Consider the following 21,941-nt stretch of genomic DNA (forward strand, 5'->3'; position numbering starts at 1 on the left):
CTGTCCCACATCATTTACACCTCCACATACCTGTCCCACATCATTTACATCTCACTATACCTGTCTCACATCATGTATATCTCCACATACCTGTCCCACATCATTTACACCTCTACATACCTGTCCCACATCATTTACACTTCCACATACCTGTCCCACATCATTTACACCTTCACAAACCTGTCCCACATCATTTACACCTCCACATACCTGTCTCACATCATTTACACCTCCACATACCTGTCCCACATTATTTACATCTCACCATACCATCATTTCCACCTCCACATATATGTCCCACATCATTTACACCCCCACATACCTGTCCCACATCATTTACACCTCCACATACCTGTCTCACATCATTTACACCTCCACATACCTGCCCCACGTTATTTACATCTCACCATACCATCATTTCCACCTCCACATATCTGTCCCACATCATTTACACCACCACATACCTGTCCCACATTATTTACATCTCACTGTACCTGTCTCACATCATTTATATCTCCACATACCTGTCCCACATCATTTACACCTCTACATACCTGTCCCACATCATTTACACTTCCACATACCTGTCCCACATCATTTACACCTTCACAAACCTGTCCCACATCATTTACACCTCCACATACCTGTCTCACATCATTTACACCTCCACATACCTGTCCCACATTATTTACATCTCACCATACCATCATTAACACCTCCACATATATGTCCCACATCATTTACACCCCCACATACCTGTCCCACATCATTTACACCCCCACATACCTGTCCCACATCATTTACATCTCACCATACATGTTCCACATCATTTATACATCCAAATACCTGTACCACATAATTTACATCTCCACACACCTGTCCCACATCATTTACACCTCCACTTACCTGTCCCACATCATTTACACCTCCACACACCTGTCCCACATCATTTACACCTCTACATACCTGTCCCACATCATTTACACCTCCACATACCTGTCCCACATCATTTACACCTCCACATACATGTCTCACATCATTTCCACCTCCACATACCTGTCCCACATTATTTACATCTCACCATACCATCATTTCCACCTCCACATATATGTCCCACATCATTTACATCTCACCATACATGTCCCACATCATTTATACATCCAAATACCTGTTCCACATTATTTATACCTCCACACACCTGTCCCACATCATTTACACCTCCACATACATGTCCCACATCATTTACACCTCCACATACATGTCCCACATCATTTACACCTCCACATCATTTACACCTCCACTTACCTGTCCCACATCATTTACATCTCACCATACCTGTTCCACAATATTTACATCTCACTATACCTGTCCCACATCATTTATATCTCCACATACCTGTCCCACATAATTTACACCTCCACATACCTGTCACACGTTATTTACATCTCACCATACCATCATTTCCACCTCCACATATCTGTCCCACATCATTTACACTGCCACATACCTGTCACACATCATTTACACCTCCACATACCTGTCCCACATCATTTACACCTCTACATAAGTGTCCCACATCATTTACATATCACCATACCTGTTCCACATTATTTACATCTCACTGTACCTGTCCCACATCATTTATATCTCCACATACCTGTCCCACATCATTTACACCTCTACATACCTGTCCCACATCATTTACACCTCCACATACCTGTCCCACGTTATTTACATCTCACCATACCATCATTTCCACCTCCACATATCTGTCCCACATCATTTACACCACCACATACCTGTCCCACATCATTTACACCTCCACATACCTATCCCACATCATTTACATCTCACTATACCTGTCTCACATCATTTATATCTCCACATACCTGTCCCACATCATTTACACCTCTACATACCTGTCCCACATCATTTACACTTCCACATACCTGTCCCACATCATTTACACCTTCACAAACCTGTCCCACATCATTTACACCTCCACATACCTGTCTCACATCATTTACACCTCCACATACCTGTCCCACATTATTTACATCTCACCATACCATAATTTCCACCTCCACATATATGTCCCACATCATTTACACCCCCACATACCTGTCCCACATCATTTACACCTCCACATACCTGTCTCACATCATTTACACCTCCACATACCTGTCCCACGTTATTTACATCTCACCATACCATCATTTCCACCTCCACATATCTGTCCCACATCATTTACACCACCACATACCTGTCCCACATTATTTACATCTCACTGTACCTGTCTCACATCATTTATATCTCCACATACCTGTCCCACATCATTTACACCTCTACATACCTGTCCCACATCATTTACACTTCCACATACCTGTCCCACATCATTTACACCTTCACAAACCTGTCCCACATCATTTACACCTCCACATACCTGTCTCACATCATTTACACCTCCACATACCTGTCCCACATTATTTACATCTCACCATACCATCATTAACACCTCCACATATATGTCCCACATCATTTACACCTCTACATACCTGTCCCACATCATTTACACCTCCACATACCTGTCCCACATCATTTACACCTCCACATACATGTCTCACATCATTTACACCTCCACATACCTGTCCCACATTATTTACATCTCACCATACCATCATTTCCACCTCCACATATATGTCCCACATCATTTACATCTCACCATACATGTCCCACATCATTTATACATCCAAATACCTGTTCCACATTATTTATACCTCCACACACCTGTCCCATATCATTTACACCTCCACATACATGTCCCACATCATTTACACCTCCACATACATGTCCCACATCATTTACACCTCCACATACATGTCCCACATCATTTACACCTCCACATACATGTCTCACATCATTTACACCTCCACTTACCTGTCCCACATCATTTACACCTCCACATACCTGTCCCACATCATTTACACCTCCACATACATGTCCCACATCATTTCCACCTCCACATACATGTCCCACATCATTTCCACCTCCACATATATGTCCCACATCATTTACATCTCACCATACATGTCCCACATCATTTATACATCCAAATACCTGTACCACATAATTTATACCTCCACACACCTGTCCCATATCATTTACACCTCCACATACCTGTCCCACATTATTTAACCCATCATTTAAATATTTATAGAAATTGACCTTAAAATTGACGTCCTTATTAACCAAATTATGCTATTTAAACCCCTCCAAGTGCATGATCATTCATTCTGAGGGGTGTACTAGAGGTTCTGCATTGTGTCCCAACATTTTTACCTTAAAGTAAAGATTCTTCCTATCTTTTCACCTGCTCAGAGGAGTGCTCACAAAAAAATGCTAATTTTCTCTGTCAAATAAATGCGAGTTTGCAGTTGGATTGCAAATGTAAAGCCTGATTCCGAACCATAAACTAATGCCGATTTTTTCGCAGATTGAGTGATTGTTAGCCATTGCACATACGTATAAACCTCCCTGCTCATGCGCAGCGATTGAACTGAGATGTTGCTCACACAGAGGATTCACTCGTGGAGTGAATGACAGTTAGTCAGCGTTTGGGGGAGGTAACAGGGGATGTGTAGAGAAATGTAGGAGTGTCTGGACCATTTAATCACTGTTTTCTGACATCCATAAATTAGCCACTGCATACTTGCTCACAGCAGAAGAGCACTTTGTGTGTCTGGAAACCTGCTATGTCTTAGACTTACTCAGAAGGCTAATGACCACCTGATCTGCAGTCAATGTTTCCGATTTTTCCAGTTTTGTGCATGAGCAGTGTAAGGGCTCTATTTATCAACATTATTTTTACTAAAATAATGTGAAAAAGGGTGTTTTCACACCCTTTTCACATTATTTTAGTTTCACCTATAGTTATTACAGGGCAATTGGAGTAGAATTCGTAAAATTCTACTCCAACCCCTAAGTATCACTTATTTTTAGTAAAGCAGATCGCATTTCCCATAACTGTAATGGGAAATGTGATCTGACCGGAGTTACTAAAAATAAAATGTGAAAAAATACCGGGGGAAGCCCTCTGGTAATAACGCCACCTCCATGGGAATGCCTACCGTCTGAAGCCGGCCCCACTGACATCACTAGTGATGTCAGTGGGAGTGATTTTGGCTCTGATAGAGCCAAAATCACTCCAGGGCTTGCGGCAGCGAGACCCTACCGCAGGGTCTCCGTCGCAAGCCCGATGGTCGCGATGGTCTTGACCATCGCGACCAACATCATGGACGCTCGCTATAGCTGTGGGTGGTAACCCACAGCTATGCGAGCGTCCATAAGGCCGCTCCATTTTCTTGTAGGAGGGCCCTGACTCAGAGCGAGCGCTCTGGTCAGAGTGTCCGGCTCTGAATCAGGCCCAGAGTTTTATCGCAAGCTCTGTCCCTGTAAGGGATTTGTAGTAAATCCCTGTTATATTGCCTGAATTCGCAATGTAATATCACACTACAGTCTGCATTCAATATGCGGATTGTAGTAAATAGAACCCTAAGTGAGATGCTGTCAGTGAGCATCTCTGTGCACTGGACAGCGGGTGAGTCATTAGCATTTTTCGCAATTGCAATCATTGAAAGATCACAGCTGCGATGGCATTTGCGTCCAGATCGGAATCAGGCCTGTAATTCGCAGTGTGAGTTCACCATGAGAACATCTCGCAGGACCCAACTTGCACCTAATTGGACTGACCACTAAGCATAATGATGCACAGCGTGGGTCACTCCTATTGTATCTATCTTTTGCCTTTTTACCTTAGATTGTATACGGTTTCCTCTAGAGATGAGCGGGTTCGGATCTCAGAGATCCAAACCCACCCGAACTAAGGGGATCCAACTCAGATCCGAGTCAGCTCAGGTTTTCCCGCCTTACTCAGATCTGAAAACGAGGCAAAACGTCATCATCCTGCTGTTGGATTCTCGCGGGTTTTGGATTCTATAAAGATCCTGTGATCACCGCCATTTTTCATTCCGGCTGTGGAGAGTAAAGAGGGAGAGAGCTGGGAGCTGTGCTGTGCTGTTGCTGACGCAGTGCATAGGGGCTGGCTACTGTTGTCCATATAGGGGCTGACTGTTGTCCTGTCCATAAGGGCTGACTGTTTTCTATAGAAGGTCTAGCTGTTGTCCTGTCCATAAGGGCTGGCTGGTTGTTGTCTATAGAGGGGCTGGCTGGATGGCTGTTGTCCTGTCCATAGGGGCTGGCTGGCTGTTGTCCTGTCCATAGGGGCTGGCTGGCTGTTGTCCTGTCCATAGGGGCTGGCTGGCTGTTGTCCTGTCCATAAGGGCTGGCTGTTGTCCTGTCCATAGGGGCTGGCTGGCTGTAGTCCATAAGGGCTGGCTGTTCTGCTGTGTTGTCCAGGGGGTGCTCTGTCCTTCAGAGGTGCTCTACGCCCACCCCCCAGTGTGAATTATTTTTTTTCTGTGTGCGTGTTAGCCACACTTGTCATCAGCGTAGGTGCGCAGGGGTGCTGTCTGTCAAGGGGCTGTTGCCTCTTTCAGGGGTTCACCCCCAGTGTTCAAATAAAAAAATAAACAATTTTTTTTGTGTGCATGTTAGCCACACCTGTCATCGGCATAGGTGTACAGGGGTGCTGTGCTGCTGTCTGTCAAGGGGCTGTTGCCTCTTTCAGGGTTTCACCCCCAGTGTTCAAATAAAAAAATAAACAATTTTTTTTGTGTGCATGTTAGCCACACCTGTCATCGGCATAGGTGTGCAGGGGTGCTGTGCTGTTGTCTGTCAAGGGGGTGCTGCCCAAAAAAAGAAACAATTTTTTTTGTGTGTGTTAGCCACACCTGTCACCGGCGTAGGTGCTGATAACGCGATAGTTCTGGATTACTTACAAACCCTACTTGTTATAAAGAGTACTGAAATAATTCACACAAATGCAGATTCTAAAATAAATGACAATGCTTTTACTTAAAGACAGCTTAATCATACATACTGTATATTTTGCCAATGCAGACTTACAACAAAAAAATCAAGGTTATACCAACAGCTGTAGGGAATACTTGTAAAATAAATTTGTGACACCCAGTACAGAATAGCAGTCAGCCAATACTTCATACATACATAACAGCACCGGCACCCCCAAACCTGCTCCTGTGCTCTCCCCCCTGTTCTCCAACTGCTCCCTCCCTCCCTCTCTGGTCATATTTATACGTAATTTAATTTTGTTTATATATCCAATTAATCTAATTAGTCCAATTAATCTAATTAATATTTGTTATGTACTAGGCCCTCATTGGTCATCTGTGCTTTAGATATATTGACATAATTCCGTATTATCTTTTTGTTCCCATGTAGAAATTTGACATGGTCGCCCATTTAGCCTTAATTTCTGCTTATTGCAGTTAAATGCTATCTTCTGAGAGTTGCTGTCAGCTATTCTGCACATATTAAAACTTATACATTTTAAACCTATAATTCTTATTGCTAGAACAATGTATATAGCAGTTTAACCTATACATATCTCCACAGTTAATCACACCTGCAGAGAAATAAAACACTAATCTCTACACACTTTTGAATACATCATTTAACATTCTTTTAGCTAAAATATCAAACAAAATGGCTGCTGCATTAGACACATACTTGCTTACTTTAGAGAGGAAAGGGAAGGCCTTATCCTCTCTAGGCCTGGGGCCATTTGACAAATGCGGCCTACCACAACTCGCACAACAAATAAAAATATTCTCAATCATTTCTATATACTTTAAATTGCAGTGCAGGAAAATAAAGTTACATAAGCATGCATATATTTGTGACTTGCTGTAGGAATACGTACGTCCACATATTCCTGTTTTATCAGTGCGCAGGGGTGCTGTGCTGCTGTCTGTCAAGGGGCTGCTGCCCCCCCAAAAAAAACTTAAAAAATTGTGTGCATGTTAGCCACACCTGTCATCAGCGTAGGTGCACAGGGGTGCTGTGCTGCTGTCTGTCAAGGGGCTGCTGCCCCCCCCAAAATAAAAAAAAAATTTGTGTGCGTGTTAGCCACACCTGTCATTGGCGTAGGTGCACAGGGGTGCTGTGCTGTCCGTGTTGGTTATCAAGAGGCTGCTGCCTCTGTCGGGTGCTCTACCAAGTGCCCCAAAAAATTAAATCAATCAATGTGTTTTTTTTCTGTGTGTGTGCATGTTAACCATGGCATCACAAAACGCCTCTGCTGAGATTTGCATAGACATTTTCTAAGGTGAAAATAGAGGATATGGTTTAAAAAATGGAATAAAGGAGCTAAAACTGCCTTCTCTGATTATAGTGTCCTTACTCCCTAACCATGGCCCCGCTACCTGACTTTCAGTGAGTCAGAGGGGCAACTCCATGCAACCGTATTCCAGAGTGCAGCTGCTTCTCCTGTAGCCCAGGTCAGAAGATGTGTAGGGGGTGTGGTGATGATATGGACTAAAATGGAGCTCACATCCACTAAAGTGGAGTATATGGGAAAGATTTCTGGACTGCACAGCCTGAATATATATATATATATACATACATATCTATATCTATATATATATATAATTGCAGGTGCTACCTGATGAGACTAATTGCAGGCACAAAAACAGACAAATCTCAGGTGCACAACTCCAAATTATTAATAATATATAAATGCAATAAAATTTTGCAATCAATAGAGGTTTTTAGCATAATTTTGGCCAAGGTTATGGGCTAGTTTGGGGGTGTCCTGCGCTCTGGATTTGAATCGTAGTATGTTAGGGACCTACCCTACTAAGGTTACCTGGATATGGTGGGTAGGCCCATAACCTTGGCCAAGATTATGCTAAAAACCTCTATTGATTGCAAAATTTTATTGCATTTATATATTATTAATAATTTGGAGTTGTGCACCTGAGATTTATCCACTAAAGTGGACAATGAATCCCCAATCTAACAGGGAGCGCAGCTGTAATTTATTATATACACAACACAGGATGGGATGACGATATAGGCTTGGGTGATGGTATAATCTGGGGTGATGTATACATCATCTTCTTCACACAATATTAATTTGTCCCTGCTGGAATCCACCATTGCAGGTGCCTGTGTAATGTTTGCATGTAATTGACGGTAAAAGTCTTTTTCGTAGAATTTGTATTTCATTTTAATGGACATCATCTTTTCCACATTTTGGGGAAGTAGTCTCAGGCCGATCACTGACAAGGTTCCCGTCTGTGCTGGAAACTCTTTCTGAGTACACACCGGAAGGTGGGCAGATCAAGTAAAGCAAGGGCCTCCAACGGGTATATTATTTATTTACTAAAGTTTCTAAATATGAAAAGTGTTCATGTTGCCCATAGCAACCAATCAGATTGTAGTTATCATTAATTTCTCTATTGCATTCTAGAAAATGACAGACAGGATCTGATTGGTTGCTATGGGCAACATGAACACTTTAAATTTTTAGAAACTTTAGTAAAGCTAAAATTACCACCAAATTGCCTCTTTTTCCTTCCAGTAGTTATTTACATGTATCTCTTTCTCTTCAGATCTGTGTCCGTTGGGAATCAAAAACGATGTCTTCATCCCTTCTGGGATGAAAATCCATTCCCAGAAAACAGGCATGGCGCTGAAGAATTCCCAAAAAAGACACAACGTAAGACTTAAACCTTAAATCTGAAATGTTTCATTTAATGCTCTGTTCCGCTTGTTCACATATCTGATATGGTTAAGTGGACAATCGGAGCAATGGCAGTTTGAAGGCCACTAACTAACTCTGTTTTTTTAATGTCCCTGTACAGGTTGGGAAATGCTTTTACAGAAGGTTTGCAAAGGATTATTTAAGTCAATTGTTTATTTGTTTTTGGAAAGCACTCTTCCTGGTCCCCTTCTGGGATGAAAATCCACTCCTAGCCGCAGAAGCAGGCGCAGGATTCTCAAGAAAGACACAACGTAAGGCCTTAAATCAGGGGTAGCCAACCTCAATCCTTAAGAACTCACGTTTTCCATAAGACCTAGCTGGTGCACAGGTGTATTCATTACTCACCAACACATTTAGAAAGATCCACAGGTGGAATTAATTATTACACTTGTGATTCTGTGAGGAGACCTGGAAAACATGCACTGTTGGTAGCTCTTGAGGACCGGGGTTGACTACCCATGCCTTAAATCATAGATCTTACGCTTGAAGCCACTAACTATGTTTTTTTTAATGTCCCTGTACAGGTTGGGAAATGCTTTTTCATGTGGAAAGCACTACTAGAAGTCTTCCTGGTCCCCTTCTGGGATGAGAAAATCAACTCCCAGCAGCAGCCATGCTCAAGGATTTTTCTGTGGCAATGACTGATGTGAATGTATCACATTTTTTTGTTAATGTTTCCCCCTCTCCTCCCTCATAAATTTTCTTCGGAATCAAAAAATGTAATTAAATTTACCATTCAATCCTTCCTGTCCCTGCCCTGCCTTCAACTACATACATACTCCAACTGCCTCAGGTCTCTCTTGAATAATAAAAGTGTTTTCTGATGTGCCATGTTTGAAGTTGAACTGCCATGTGCTTGTGCCGCCCACTGCTGCTGCTTAGCTTGGTCAGTCAGCTAGCTTGGTGCAAATTTTGGGCCAAAACTGGATGAAAACAATATAGTGAGCTGTGAGGTGGTCAAAATTGACTGGAAACGAGTGGAGATAAATTTTATTGAGGTTAATAATACTGTAGGAACAAAAATAGGCCTATTTTATGTGATTTTAGCTGTTTTTATGATTTTTTAAGAAAAAATCCAGATCCAAAACCAAAACCGAAAAACAAAACACAGAGGTGAGGTTTTGGCAAAACCAATCTAGATCCAAAACCAGGGGAGATCCAGATCCAAAACCAAAACACGGGGGTCAGCGCACATCTCTAGTTTCCTCCATTGTCTACTTTTTACTCAATTTTGCATCTTAGTTAATTTAGTTACTAACTAGGTACTTAGGATTAGTGTTTTCAGACGGCTAAGTTGCAATGCCTGCGGCTGCTAAACAGTGCTATTTTGCACAATTTGATAATAGGTGTACGTGGACACATCTGTTGTTATCAGATACAGGCTACATTGTATTTCATTATGGCTCTTAAAATATAAATTTGTGTATACTAAATTGACTGTAAAAATCCTGCACATATGTTTTTGACCATGTGCTGGGATCATTGTATAGGCTGAAAATGCTCAAGGGCCTGAAGAAGTCCCCAAACAGTATAGAGGGATGAAATGCGTTGGTTAGTACCTCCTACGGTCAACTCTAAGCTACTGGACAGATAGGCTGTTTATTGTTCTTATTTTTGTACGAGTCTTTATTGTATATTATTAAAGCATGTGTTTATTATTATACCACATGATTGGAGGCTTTGTATTTTCTTATATCCTCTCCTATGTATGCAGAGCCGGATTTAGGCCCCAAAGGGCCCTAGGCACAGTGCAAGTTTGGGCCCCCCACCTTCTCCATCCGCTTCCACTCTACCTTATGGGTATATCTACTGTTTGAGACAGTATTAAGATTTTCTGCTGATGCATATTGCAGAGACAGAAAATATTCTATTAATTCAATTTAACATATAAATAAAGCCAGGACAGCTGAGCGATGCTCAGCTCCCTGACGCTATTGGCTAGTAATAAGCGACTTATGGTGCGTACACACTGGGCGATAAAGTGGATGACTGAACGATAACGATATCATTATTGTTCAGTCGTTCACAATATCGTCCATTTTTCACACCAAAACTATGAACGATAACAACGAACGACTAACGATGCGTGTTCCCACGGGTCGTTCGTCATTAACATTCATCCGGCAAACATGCAGGCCAACCTGACGATGTTGTCAGGTTGCTGCATGTTGGGGAATGGGGTAGAGAGCCCGGCGCTGAACGATATTGTTAATGATATCGTTCAGCGGGTGTGCTCATTGTCATGAACGACATTGAGCACACCCTGCCAGGGACACACTAGACGATATTACTCAGGGAGCATATCGTCTAGTGTGTACGCTCCTTAACTCTATAGATTTTACCGCCATGTATAGTCCCTTCTGCGCATGGGTAGCCTGGCTCTGATGATCACATTTGCACAAATTTAAACTAAAAGCCTTGACTAGAGCATCCAGCAGGTTCTACAAAAAATAAATATATAAGACGTTAAAAATTGTTAAAAAAATAGTAAAAATATTATAAATTACCAAATAAAAATGATATATATGGTGTTTATGTGCCTATATAAGGTAAGACACTTGTATTCTGCCTTGTCGTGACGTAAGTGCCACACATATTAGGCACTGAAAGTTGCTAAGTTATATGCTGCTGTGATTGTCGTCTTATATATACAGATATATGCATCTGTGTGTGTATACATAATATATATATATATGTAGGTGTCTGTACAGTATGTATATATATATATATATATATATCTCAAAGAGCTCAGCACTCAAGATCCTGCAGTATAAATATATAAGTACATTTTATTTATATATATATATATATATAATTTTCATTTACTTCTTTATTTATACTGCAGGATCTTGAGTGCTGAGCTCTTTGATATATATATATATATATATATATATATATATATATATATATATCTATGTGTGTGTGTATTTATATTATGTATACACACACAGATGCATATATATATATGTATATATACACACATATAAACACAGACATATATATATAATACATACACACACATATACATTATATATATATATATATATATATATATATATATCTATCACATTATATAATGGGGGGGTGGAAACAAAGACAGATGGGGAAACAGAGGGACAGTTAGGGGACAGCACTGGAACACCAACAAAGTCACAGATATATTACCTATAAACAGGGTTGGAGAGAGACAGTGGGTGATGGGATCATACACACTGGGAAAGGGGTAAACAAACACTGTACCTACCTATTAATTGATAGTAGCACGGGGAGGAGGTGAAGCAGAGGTGTCCAGGAAGTGCACTGACTGTAGTGCAACTACATAACAAGGCAGCTGCTAGGATCCTCACATGTCACAGTAATCCCAGGGGGCGTGGTCAGACTCAGCAGACTGCAGTTTCATTGGTACCTTATCTTCTCCTCTGGCCCAGGAAGGAAGTGAGCACCCGGCCAACAGAAGAGAGGTCAGGAGGCACGGTATGCGCACAGTACGGGGTACTGAGAAGCAGCTAGATCCCCTCCTGTTCCACCACTTCCCCCCCCCCCGGCAGCCATATATTGCTTCTGTCTATGGGAATAACTAGTATGTCCTTCCCCCGCCCGGTCAGTGCAGTTCCAGCGGCCGGTGTTTTCAGCTGTACTTGCCAGCGGCGTTTGGCAGGCGGGGCCCCTGGGACCACCGGGCCCTAGGCGGTCGCCTGTATTACCTTGTGGTAAATCCGCCACTGTATGTATGAACATCCACCATATGACGTGACCAGTCGCAGAGGTTTATAAGTACCTGATCCTGAGTGAATATCTCAGGTACGAGAATAGCACTCTGGGTCTCCTAATAGGTGTTGTGAGTATATTCTAAGCACGAGTGGAGTGCTTTTATCATTTGTACCTTTTTCATACATTATTGGTGAATTTATTTTTGGTTCACTTGTGTTGTTTATTGTACTTTTTTCTGCATGAGAGCACATACGCAGAGACATATATCAGTACCACACTATGTTTATGGTTTTTTCATTATATTGCTATATCGTGGGATATCGTATGGAGATCCCTCAGATGTGTCTATGAGGACGTCTGGAAATCCACAGAACTAACCGCAAAAGTTTTGATTTGTTTGTATCACAGAAAGGTTTTTTCAATTAGACATTGTACTGAAGGTGCTACTTTCTTCACCCTTGTACGAATATTCTTTGATGGTTTTGTGAATATACCATCGTTTGGAAGAACAGAGCCGCCACCTTTAAGAGGGAGTCTGTTACTTTCTTGCACCTTTTTCATTCATCACTATTGTCACTTCTTACAGAAGTCAAACACATACTTATATGAGTTAATTGCACCGCTTACACCTATTTCATTATTCCAGCGTATATATATATATATATATATATACGCAGCCTGGACAGCGGCACTCGAGTAAATGAACTCACATTAATCAATGTAAGTTACCGATGTTTCAAAGTCCATTTATTGCTCCATCAGGGTACAAAAAATGCAATAAAATACACTTACTTATACCACCACCAAACACCACGTGTATGAGCGCATCCCGGCGTCTGGAAGGGAGGCGCCCAACATAGACATCATCACTCTACTCCCGTCGCCTGGGCAACAAATAAACAAATGTATAAAACACAAATACATAATACAGCATAAGACTAAGCAAATGATGTTTACTACATAACATATAAAAAAGGTAGAGCATATCATATCCCAATTTTTTGTTAGACACAACATCTTAAATATGTTAAATGGCTTAGTTGAGATTCCAGTGGACAGCATTTTGTGTAGTATAGACATAAGCAGTTTATACTTGGTCATGCTGAATGCTGAAGGCCTTACAGTTGTGAATAAATTAATAACTGAAAGTGATGTCTATGAAGGACCTAGTGTTGGTTTATTACAGGATTTATTGGAGATGATTCTGACCAAGAATTTCTTCCTTTTTGGTGGTAAAATTTACCTGCAACTCGTTGGCTGTGCATTGGGGTCCAATGTGGCCCCATCGTACACCAATGCATACATGTTTTTGGCTGAACAAGATATTTTTTTCTGTATATCTGGCATCATTTTATTTATGCCAGGTACATAGATGACATATCCCTTATTTGGACAGGGTTGAGTGACCTATTTGTTGCCTTCATGAAGAAACATAATTCTTCGGACAGTCCCATAAAGTTCACGTATTGTTGGGATAAATGTACAATATTGCTAAGTTTTTGGATGTACAGGTGAGCTTGAATAATGGTAGAATAACTATGGCTGTATATAACAAGCCGAAAGATCGAAACACAATTTTACATTGTATGAGTTTCCATCCTAAACCGGCAAGAGAAAAGCACTTTGTATTTCACGCTATCAACTTCTATGTACAAGTAATAATAACATAAGAGTAATGAGACCAGGATGCCATGGGTAAGCCACTTTAAAACTTGTAGACAATCTGCTAAGAAATTCTGGCCGATTGTTGCATCTGATACTTACTTGAAATGAAGTAACAAAAGAATCATGCCATGCTACATACGAGGCCGTAATGTGAGAGAATGGGTGCTGAAAACTGACATCACTGGATGGGATGAATCACCCTCCACACATTTTTTAAGATCAAAAATGGATGCTTCAAGTGTAGAAATTGTCTAACTTGTCGCTACCTAACAGTAGGAAATAGTTTATGTCATCCTTTGAGTGGGAAGAGAGTTTATATTTGCCATAGGGTTACCTGCACTACCCACTATATTGTTTATCTTATTACATGCCCTTGTGGGCTGTCATATGTAGGGAAAACCGAAAGGACCCTAAGAGAACGTATGGCTATGCATCATTCGGCCATTCGGGATACAATTAAAAGTGGGGTTAGTGATCAGCCGGTAGCCCGACACTTTTTACGAGCTGGACATAATTTGTCTACTATCAGATATATTATCATTGACCACATCATTGACCACATCCCCAAAACATCCGGAGTGGTAAATAGAGCATTAAAACTGCTACAATGTGAGTCACATTGGATATACAGATTAGATACACTAGTGCTTAAAGGACTAAATAAAAATTTGTGACTACATTGCTTTGTCTAGGATAAGAGTTTTAGTAATGTTTTTCTGGTACCATGGTAAGGCTATTTTGGTATGGCTATTTCTATTCTGCTATATAAATTGATATAACGATCATTACATTTATTACATGTTGTATTTTTGATATATAAACTGATAACAATGTGCTGTAGTACATGGTTGTTGCTTTATGATATGCATTGTGCTTGTAACATTATGAGTGCACATCTGAACAGGGATGTTGCTGTGGCTTTTGATAAGCTCTACCTCTTTTTATAAATTGTGTGGTAAACATCATTTGTTTATTCTTATGCTATATTATGTATTTTGTTTTACACATTTGTTAATTTATACTGTAGCGATTGCCCGGGCGACGGGAGTAGAGTGATTATGTCTATGCTGGGCGCCTCCCTTCTGGACGACGGGACCAAAGCCGCCACTCGAACCAGACAATGTGCTTACAGTCCCACAGCACTTGGGACATGTTGCTTTGTCACCCAATCACCTTGGGTGAGAGAAAATATTTTACCACATTTCACCCCTTAAGGGGTCGAATTTCGAAAAATGTCTGCTTAGTGGGTGCTTATGTCATGGAAGGAATATACTCCTAGAATTTCATGTTTCTAGGTCAAGAGGTTTGGGCAGGACATTGCACAGAGGGAGGAAACATTTTAGCCCTTTTCAACCCTTTAGGAGTTGAATTTCAAAAAATGCCTTCTTAATGGGTGTCTATGTCATGGCAGGCATATATTCCCTGAATTTCATGTTTCTAGGTCCAGTGGTTTGGGCTGGGTGTTGATGAATCAGTCAGTCAGGACATTTGTTATTTATATATTAAGAACATTACTCATTCACATCAGTCCTTGCCCCAGTTGAGCTCTTTGGTAGTCCCAATTTTTTAAAAAAAAAATCAAAGGTGCATGCAGGAGATGTTGTCTGTTGCCATAAAAATTTCTGGACATTTTTGGCATTCATCAACCGCATATAGAAGATTTCAGTGGCTTTTGTAGTTCAACTTCCAAACATGGCACACCTAGGAAACAGAATAGCACTGCATTGGCAGACAGGATGGCAGTTTAATAAATCCCATAGAAAGAACCCAAGAATGTTTTCATTAATCAAGAACTAGATCAGGGCCCAAGAGAGATGGAATATGTATGTAGTTGAAGGCAGGGAAAGGAAGGGTCATTTTTTTATTCCGAAGCAAATTTATGAGAGAGGAGAGGAGACAATTACAAAGAATATTTACTCATTCACATTGGTCCTTGCCCCAGTTGAGCTCTTTGGTGGTTTAAAATTTATTTTTTTTTAAATAAAAGGTGCAATGAGTTGATGCTGTCTGTGGCCATAATAAACTCTGGACATTTTTTACATACATCAACCGCATGTAGAAGATTTCAGTGGCTGTGGCAGTTCAACTTCCAACATGGCACATCTAGGAAACAGAGTGGCAGCAACTTTTCATTAATGAAGAACTAGATCAGTGACCCGAGGGATGTAGAGTGTGGAAGGCAGGGAAAGAAAGGATTGATTTGTTGGTAAATTTAATAAAAAATGTGTTTCCTAAAAAAAATGATGAGTGAGGAGGGGGATCCGACGGGATCCGAGCCACGGCTGATGTTAGCAGAACTCAAAACTGCTTTTCCTTTTGCTTGCCATGCTTCCCAATTAAAATACCTTGGAGTAGTCATTACCAGAGACTTAGGTCACTTGTTTAAAGCTAATTTTTAAAGCTTTTTAGCTAAAATACATTCGGATCTACACTCTTGGAGGCTTCATCCCTTTTCATGGTTTGGGAGGTTAGGTATACTGAAAATGAATTCTCTCCCCAAGATTCTGTATCTTCTACAAACTCTACCCATCAAGATTCCCCAGTGATGGTTTTTGGATATTCAGGCCCTCTTTAGAGATTTTGTGTGGGGAGGTAAGAGACCACGCCTGAAATTAGACCTGATGTACAGGACAACACATAGAGGGGGCCTCCGGCTCCCTAATATTCAGGGTTATTATCACTCATGTCTCCTCAGTAGAATCCTGGAATTGTGGAAAACTGATATACAAAAGCAATGGGTGCAGATTGAAATGCAGTCACTGCTGTCCCTATTTTAATAGCTCCGTGCTGTCCGATACACCCCAGTTCATCCCACCCTACATTGTCCTGTTGGAAGTCTATCCGAAAGAACCCCTCCATCTCTTCTCGGACTTCCCCGTATTTGTCTCTCTTGTCAAATGTTACATTTCCTCCTGGATTGGACCTCAGAGCTTTTAGTTGGTTAGACAGAGGTCTTTTTCAAATTGGACAGCTGGTGAGTGAGGATAAAGTGGCATCCTTTGCCAACATACAAGGTAATTGGACCTTCCCTCAAGGGGAATTCTGGCGATACCTCCAAGTTCACCACTTCCTTCTCTCTCTTGGCCCTTCCGGCACCCTCCATACAGTCTTAACACCTTTTGAACTCCTTTGTGCCGGTCCCTTGCCCCCTACTCATACTATTTCTCTAATTTATAACTTTCTCTCGGATGATGCGAGTATCCGTCTTCCACACTTTACTAAAACATGGGATTTGGAGTTGTGCGCTGAGGTGGGGGAGGCCAACTGGGTTAAAATATTTTGTTTGGCACATGCTTGCTCTCCTAGTGTTGGTGTTCGGGAGACCCAATACAAGTTGATATCCCGCTGGTATAGGTCTCCAGATGTCCTTTCAAAAATGGGATTAGGCATGCCGAAAACATGCTGGCGGTGCTTAAATGCCCCTGGCAATCTGTTCCACATATGGTGGTAATGCTCTCACCTCCGTCCGTTTGGTCAGAAGTCCTTAAACTCTCTGCAATTATAATTGGGGATCCGGTTCCATCTGATGTTGTTTTGGCTGTTTCACCTATCCCCCACCCCATCTCGAGATATAAGAAGTCCCTATTGTGCCATTGAAATAATGCAGCTAAGTCAGTTATCCCGGTAAAGTGGTGCTCCTCCTCTCCTCCAATGGTTAGAGACTGGTTCAATAGAATTGACTTCTACATGGAAATGGAAGATATTTTGTCTTCTACAGAAGACAACTACACAGCTTTTAGGAAAACATGGTTTCATTGGCTGGATTTCAAGGACTTGAACACCTTTAATAATATAATTGCAGCACACCCTTCCTAAGCCTCTTGTTGGTAGGCGGTACCCTCGGGGTCCATAATTTGACTGGCCCTTCAATTTAATAGGGTGGAGTTGCTTCTCCTTTGCTTGCTTTTGTTGAACCCGGAGCTGTATTTTATTTATTTTACTTATTTATTTTATTTAATTTTATTATTTATTATTATTTTCCTTGTTTTTGTTTTTTGTGTTTTGTTTTCGCTTTTTTTGTTTTAAACTTTATTGGTATGTAATTGGTGGTATTCAATCCTTTTAGATAAATATGCATGGTATTACAATGTAATAACAGAAAAACGTTAACAAGCTGTGGTTCAGTACACAAGCATAAAATATAAAACATATGAATGAATAAATCTGTTCAAACTGAACATACATGACAGGAAAGGACATCCTGAAAATTTGTGGAAAAAACCCCCCAGCTAAAAACAACATAAAAAAAGAATGGCAAGTCTGCAGGCTTAGGCAAAGTAATCTAAAGGTGCTTTGTGCAATGTAGGTCTGTTTGATATTCAGAGCAAGGGGTATACTCATCAAAGTTCAATTTAGAGTTTTGTGTGATTTTCCATTCTATTTGCATTTGGAGATTTACTAAATGCAAAATCGTATGAAAATCGAACATAATACCAAATGCAAACTTTGATAAATATACCCACAAGTATACTGAATGAAACTAGTGATCAGAGTAAAAAGTATGCAAAACCTTTTTGTATCCTGCATGCAGTGCTTACCTAAAGCAAGCAGAGTCTTGGTAGTCTTCAGTGTGTACTTGGTAAATCACTGCATTCTGGGAAGGTGTAACGCAGAAGCTGGTGTGTTGGATCAATACTTTGTTGCAATTGCTACTTCACTTTGGATGAACTTAGGCCAGCGATGATGCCTTCCTGGAGGCAGTCCAGTAAGTCAGTACAACATTTACAGCCCCTACCCACCACATAATGCGTTCCTCTAAGAAATGTTGTTGCGCTCTTGAAACCAACCGTTTTCCTTGAAATTACTAATGGTGAAGTATAGTTTCACCAGTTGCAATGGAAGTACAGGCCCTTAGTCATCACCATTCATACTGGAAGTGCAACTCACCAACATACATTCCAGTTCCGTTCTGTGCTTACTGCTTATTCCCATATTTTTTTCATATATATTTAGAAATTTGGCCAATATGTAAAAAATGTAAGAAACAATTTCAATCATCTCAATAAAATAACAATAAACATAAAATGCTACAATTAAGTATAAAGGCATCCCAAAAACATATCTCTTCCAGTAATGACCTCGCAAATGAATGGGTGTGTGTGTGTGAGGGGGGGCATAATTAGCACTTAACCAGCTTTAATGTGTTATACATAGTGTATTGTGTGTCATAATACCAGCATATACAGGACCAGCGATCACAGTAAGCCATTAAATACGGCAGTAGGGACATCCTGTCTGAGCTGAATGTTTTTATTTCAGATGTGGCCTCCATTCCAGAGCACTGGAGCAAGTCTGGGGGAGCAGCAGAAGACCTAACACTGCCATGGACTTATATGTACATATTGGTCTCGTCATGCACTGGATAGTGTATTATTATATGGTATTAATAATTAACCCTATTGATGGTAGTGCACCCTTAACAGTGCATGTTTTCCAGATCTCCTAGTTGGTGCACAGGTGTATGTTAAAAGATCCACAGGTGGTGCTAATTATTTAATTTGTGATACTGAGAAGAACATGCAGCACTAGTAAAATGACATATAACTATTTCTATCGTGGTCATGGTGTGGGCTGGGGAGGGGGGTTTCAAGGGAACCGGACCCCCCCACCCCCCCACCCCCCATGCCTATGAACCTAATTATATATTTTTTTTTAAAGTTCTCTGGTCCCAATTAATTTGCATATATGTGCATCAGGATCTGGTAGGGTATATTGTAGAACAGTCATGAAATTACAATTAGAAATGTATTGTTTATGCTCTTTAAAGAGTAATTAATAAATATGTTCTATTGGTAATGGTAGCCCGATAATGCATGTACAGTGTAGTTGGTCTTACCTTACTACATTTCCTAGATGGGGTCTTTCAGTGTCGACAGCAAATAGATTGATACAAATATCTGCTGCTTTCAGGCTGACAGCTTCACCTTGTAGGCAGTTATGTTAGAGTCCGGCAATGGTGAGACCTGACTATTGTGTTACTCTGAATTTGGTTAATAACAAAAATATTTCAGTAGAGAACACAGTGAGACAACCTGTTTTGTGAGATGATCCAGTATAATGGTCACCTTCTCATGAATATTAGTAAGCACACAAAATGGCTGCCTCCACCTAGTGTACAGTAGGTGACAGGTCCAGTTTCATGTCATGCTACATGGACGTTGTCATTTTATTACATCAGTAGTCAGACAGGTTACACTGGTAAGACACATGTTAGAACAAGCTGTGCAAGTATCAATATGATACAGTCTATTCTGGTGGTAAGCTCCTCAATGTACTGCTAGAAACAGATTTCAGCCAACTATTTGTAAATCAATATGTTTTTGCGACTGATGACCTCTGTACCCCCATCCGTTTCCATGTATATCTATATTTCTTAGTTTCCTACTTAAGAAACATGTAATTTCGTATAAGTACATAATGATAATGGCTTACACCCACATCCTGCGTTTCTAGGAAATACACTGACCACTTTTAATAAGCAAAATGTTATTTGCAGGATGACCATTACATCAGTTAACTCCATTGGATGGAAGTTAAATGAATATCCCTCATGCACGTATTTGGTTATTAAGTTAAATAACAAATATAAAACCAATAATTACACGAATACCACAGTAACTAAAATCCAAGAAAAATAATGACATAATTGATTCCATCACCAGAAGATTGCATCCCTTAATTTATCATGACATATTTAAATACATATTGTGCATTTATTACATTTATTAAATTAAATTTATAAAATTTATTTTAATGTTCAGACATACATTTGATCATAAAACCTACAAGAAAAAATCTTTATTGACATTTTAGTTACTTTATTTTAATACTTATTATTAAATATCGCCTACATCAATCTTTATTGTCCAGTGTGATGCCATTCTGTGTGTAAGCATTTATACAACTTTTGAGCTGCATTGAAAAAACCCCAGCACCTCTTAAAACCTATTTAATATTCATGGCAAGCTGCTCACATCATTCATAAATGGAATTCTTTATCATTTTTCTTATACTCGTCTGCCGTAAACATATTTAACTTTCCATAACCAGCAGCAATCTAAAAATATTATAATTTTCACATTCATTACGTTCTGAATAAAGTGCCCAAAGAAGAAGAGCCAAGTAGGATGGAGCATCTTGGGCTGGTACAAACTGTCCACCCATGCCATAATCACAGATAATTACTAGGGCTGTTATCTGTCTTTTGCCTTCATATTGCTTCAAAGTACCTTTAATTGAATTGCTGTAATTTTTGCCCTGCCTTAATGTAGTGACTTGTAGAGTGGAAATGATCCAGTGACGTCTGAGACCGTCACATGCATCTTCGGGAGGGAGACAAGTCCATATGTACCTGATGCTGACCATAAATATAGACTCCTTCCAGCTGCTTAACATAACGCACTGGGGAGACCTGCATATCCTGCAATGCAGTGAGACTCTTGCTGTGTTTTTGGAGCAGTCTTCATAGTACTACTATATGCTAGCTGGGAGCACCTGTAGCACTGTTCTGCAAGAGACAAGAGAGAGAGACTACAAGCACAGCTCCCCAAGTCAGATAAAGGTTTGGGTCTCCCTTCCCTCCTTCCTTTTCACTTTCTTTCCTTCGCTGTCCATTATTTTCCTTCATTTTCTATAGATTGAGTGTTTCTTTTCTTTAAAATGTATGTTCGGATGTTTTTCTTCTTTTTAACTTCATTAATCCTGTTGCACTTTAGTTCATTCAGCTGTATTTCTCCAATCACCCTGCATCACTAGCAGGATTTTATCATTCTCCTTTTGCCTTTTCACTTGTTTTTTATGCATGAGATTATGTATTTTTATTTGCAAATGTTTTTCGCTGATTATCTCTATGCTAGAATTTGCTAAGCATCATTATTTA

General features: G+C 40.3%; 1 protein-coding gene across 2 annotated transcripts in view; it reads left to right on the forward strand.

Annotated features, from left to right (window-relative positions):
- Window positions 1-12,074: 12,074 nt before the first annotated feature.
- Window positions 12,075-21,941, forward strand: part of LOC148532066 (galanin peptides-like) — a 30,900-nt gene continuing 21,033 nt past the window's right edge. For both annotated transcript variants that reach the window (XM_088468440.1, XM_088468441.1), the window contains exons 1-3: window positions 12,075-12,160; window positions 19,322-19,442; window positions 21,334-21,623. In XM_088468440.1, coding sequence (XP_088324566.1) covers window positions 21,540-21,623 — 84 coding nt within the window. In that variant the 5' untranslated portion in view covers window positions 12,075-12,160; window positions 19,322-19,442; window positions 21,334-21,539. The remainder of the gene's footprint in view (window positions 12,161-19,321; window positions 19,443-21,333; window positions 21,624-21,941) is intronic.

This window comes from Taudactylus pleione, unplaced genomic scaffold, assembly GCF_031769625.1.
Source record: "Taudactylus pleione unplaced genomic scaffold, aTauple2 ptg000085l, whole genome shotgun sequence".
In the NCBI taxonomy this organism is placed as follows: Eukaryota; Metazoa; Chordata; class Amphibia; order Anura; family Myobatrachidae; genus Taudactylus; species Taudactylus pleione.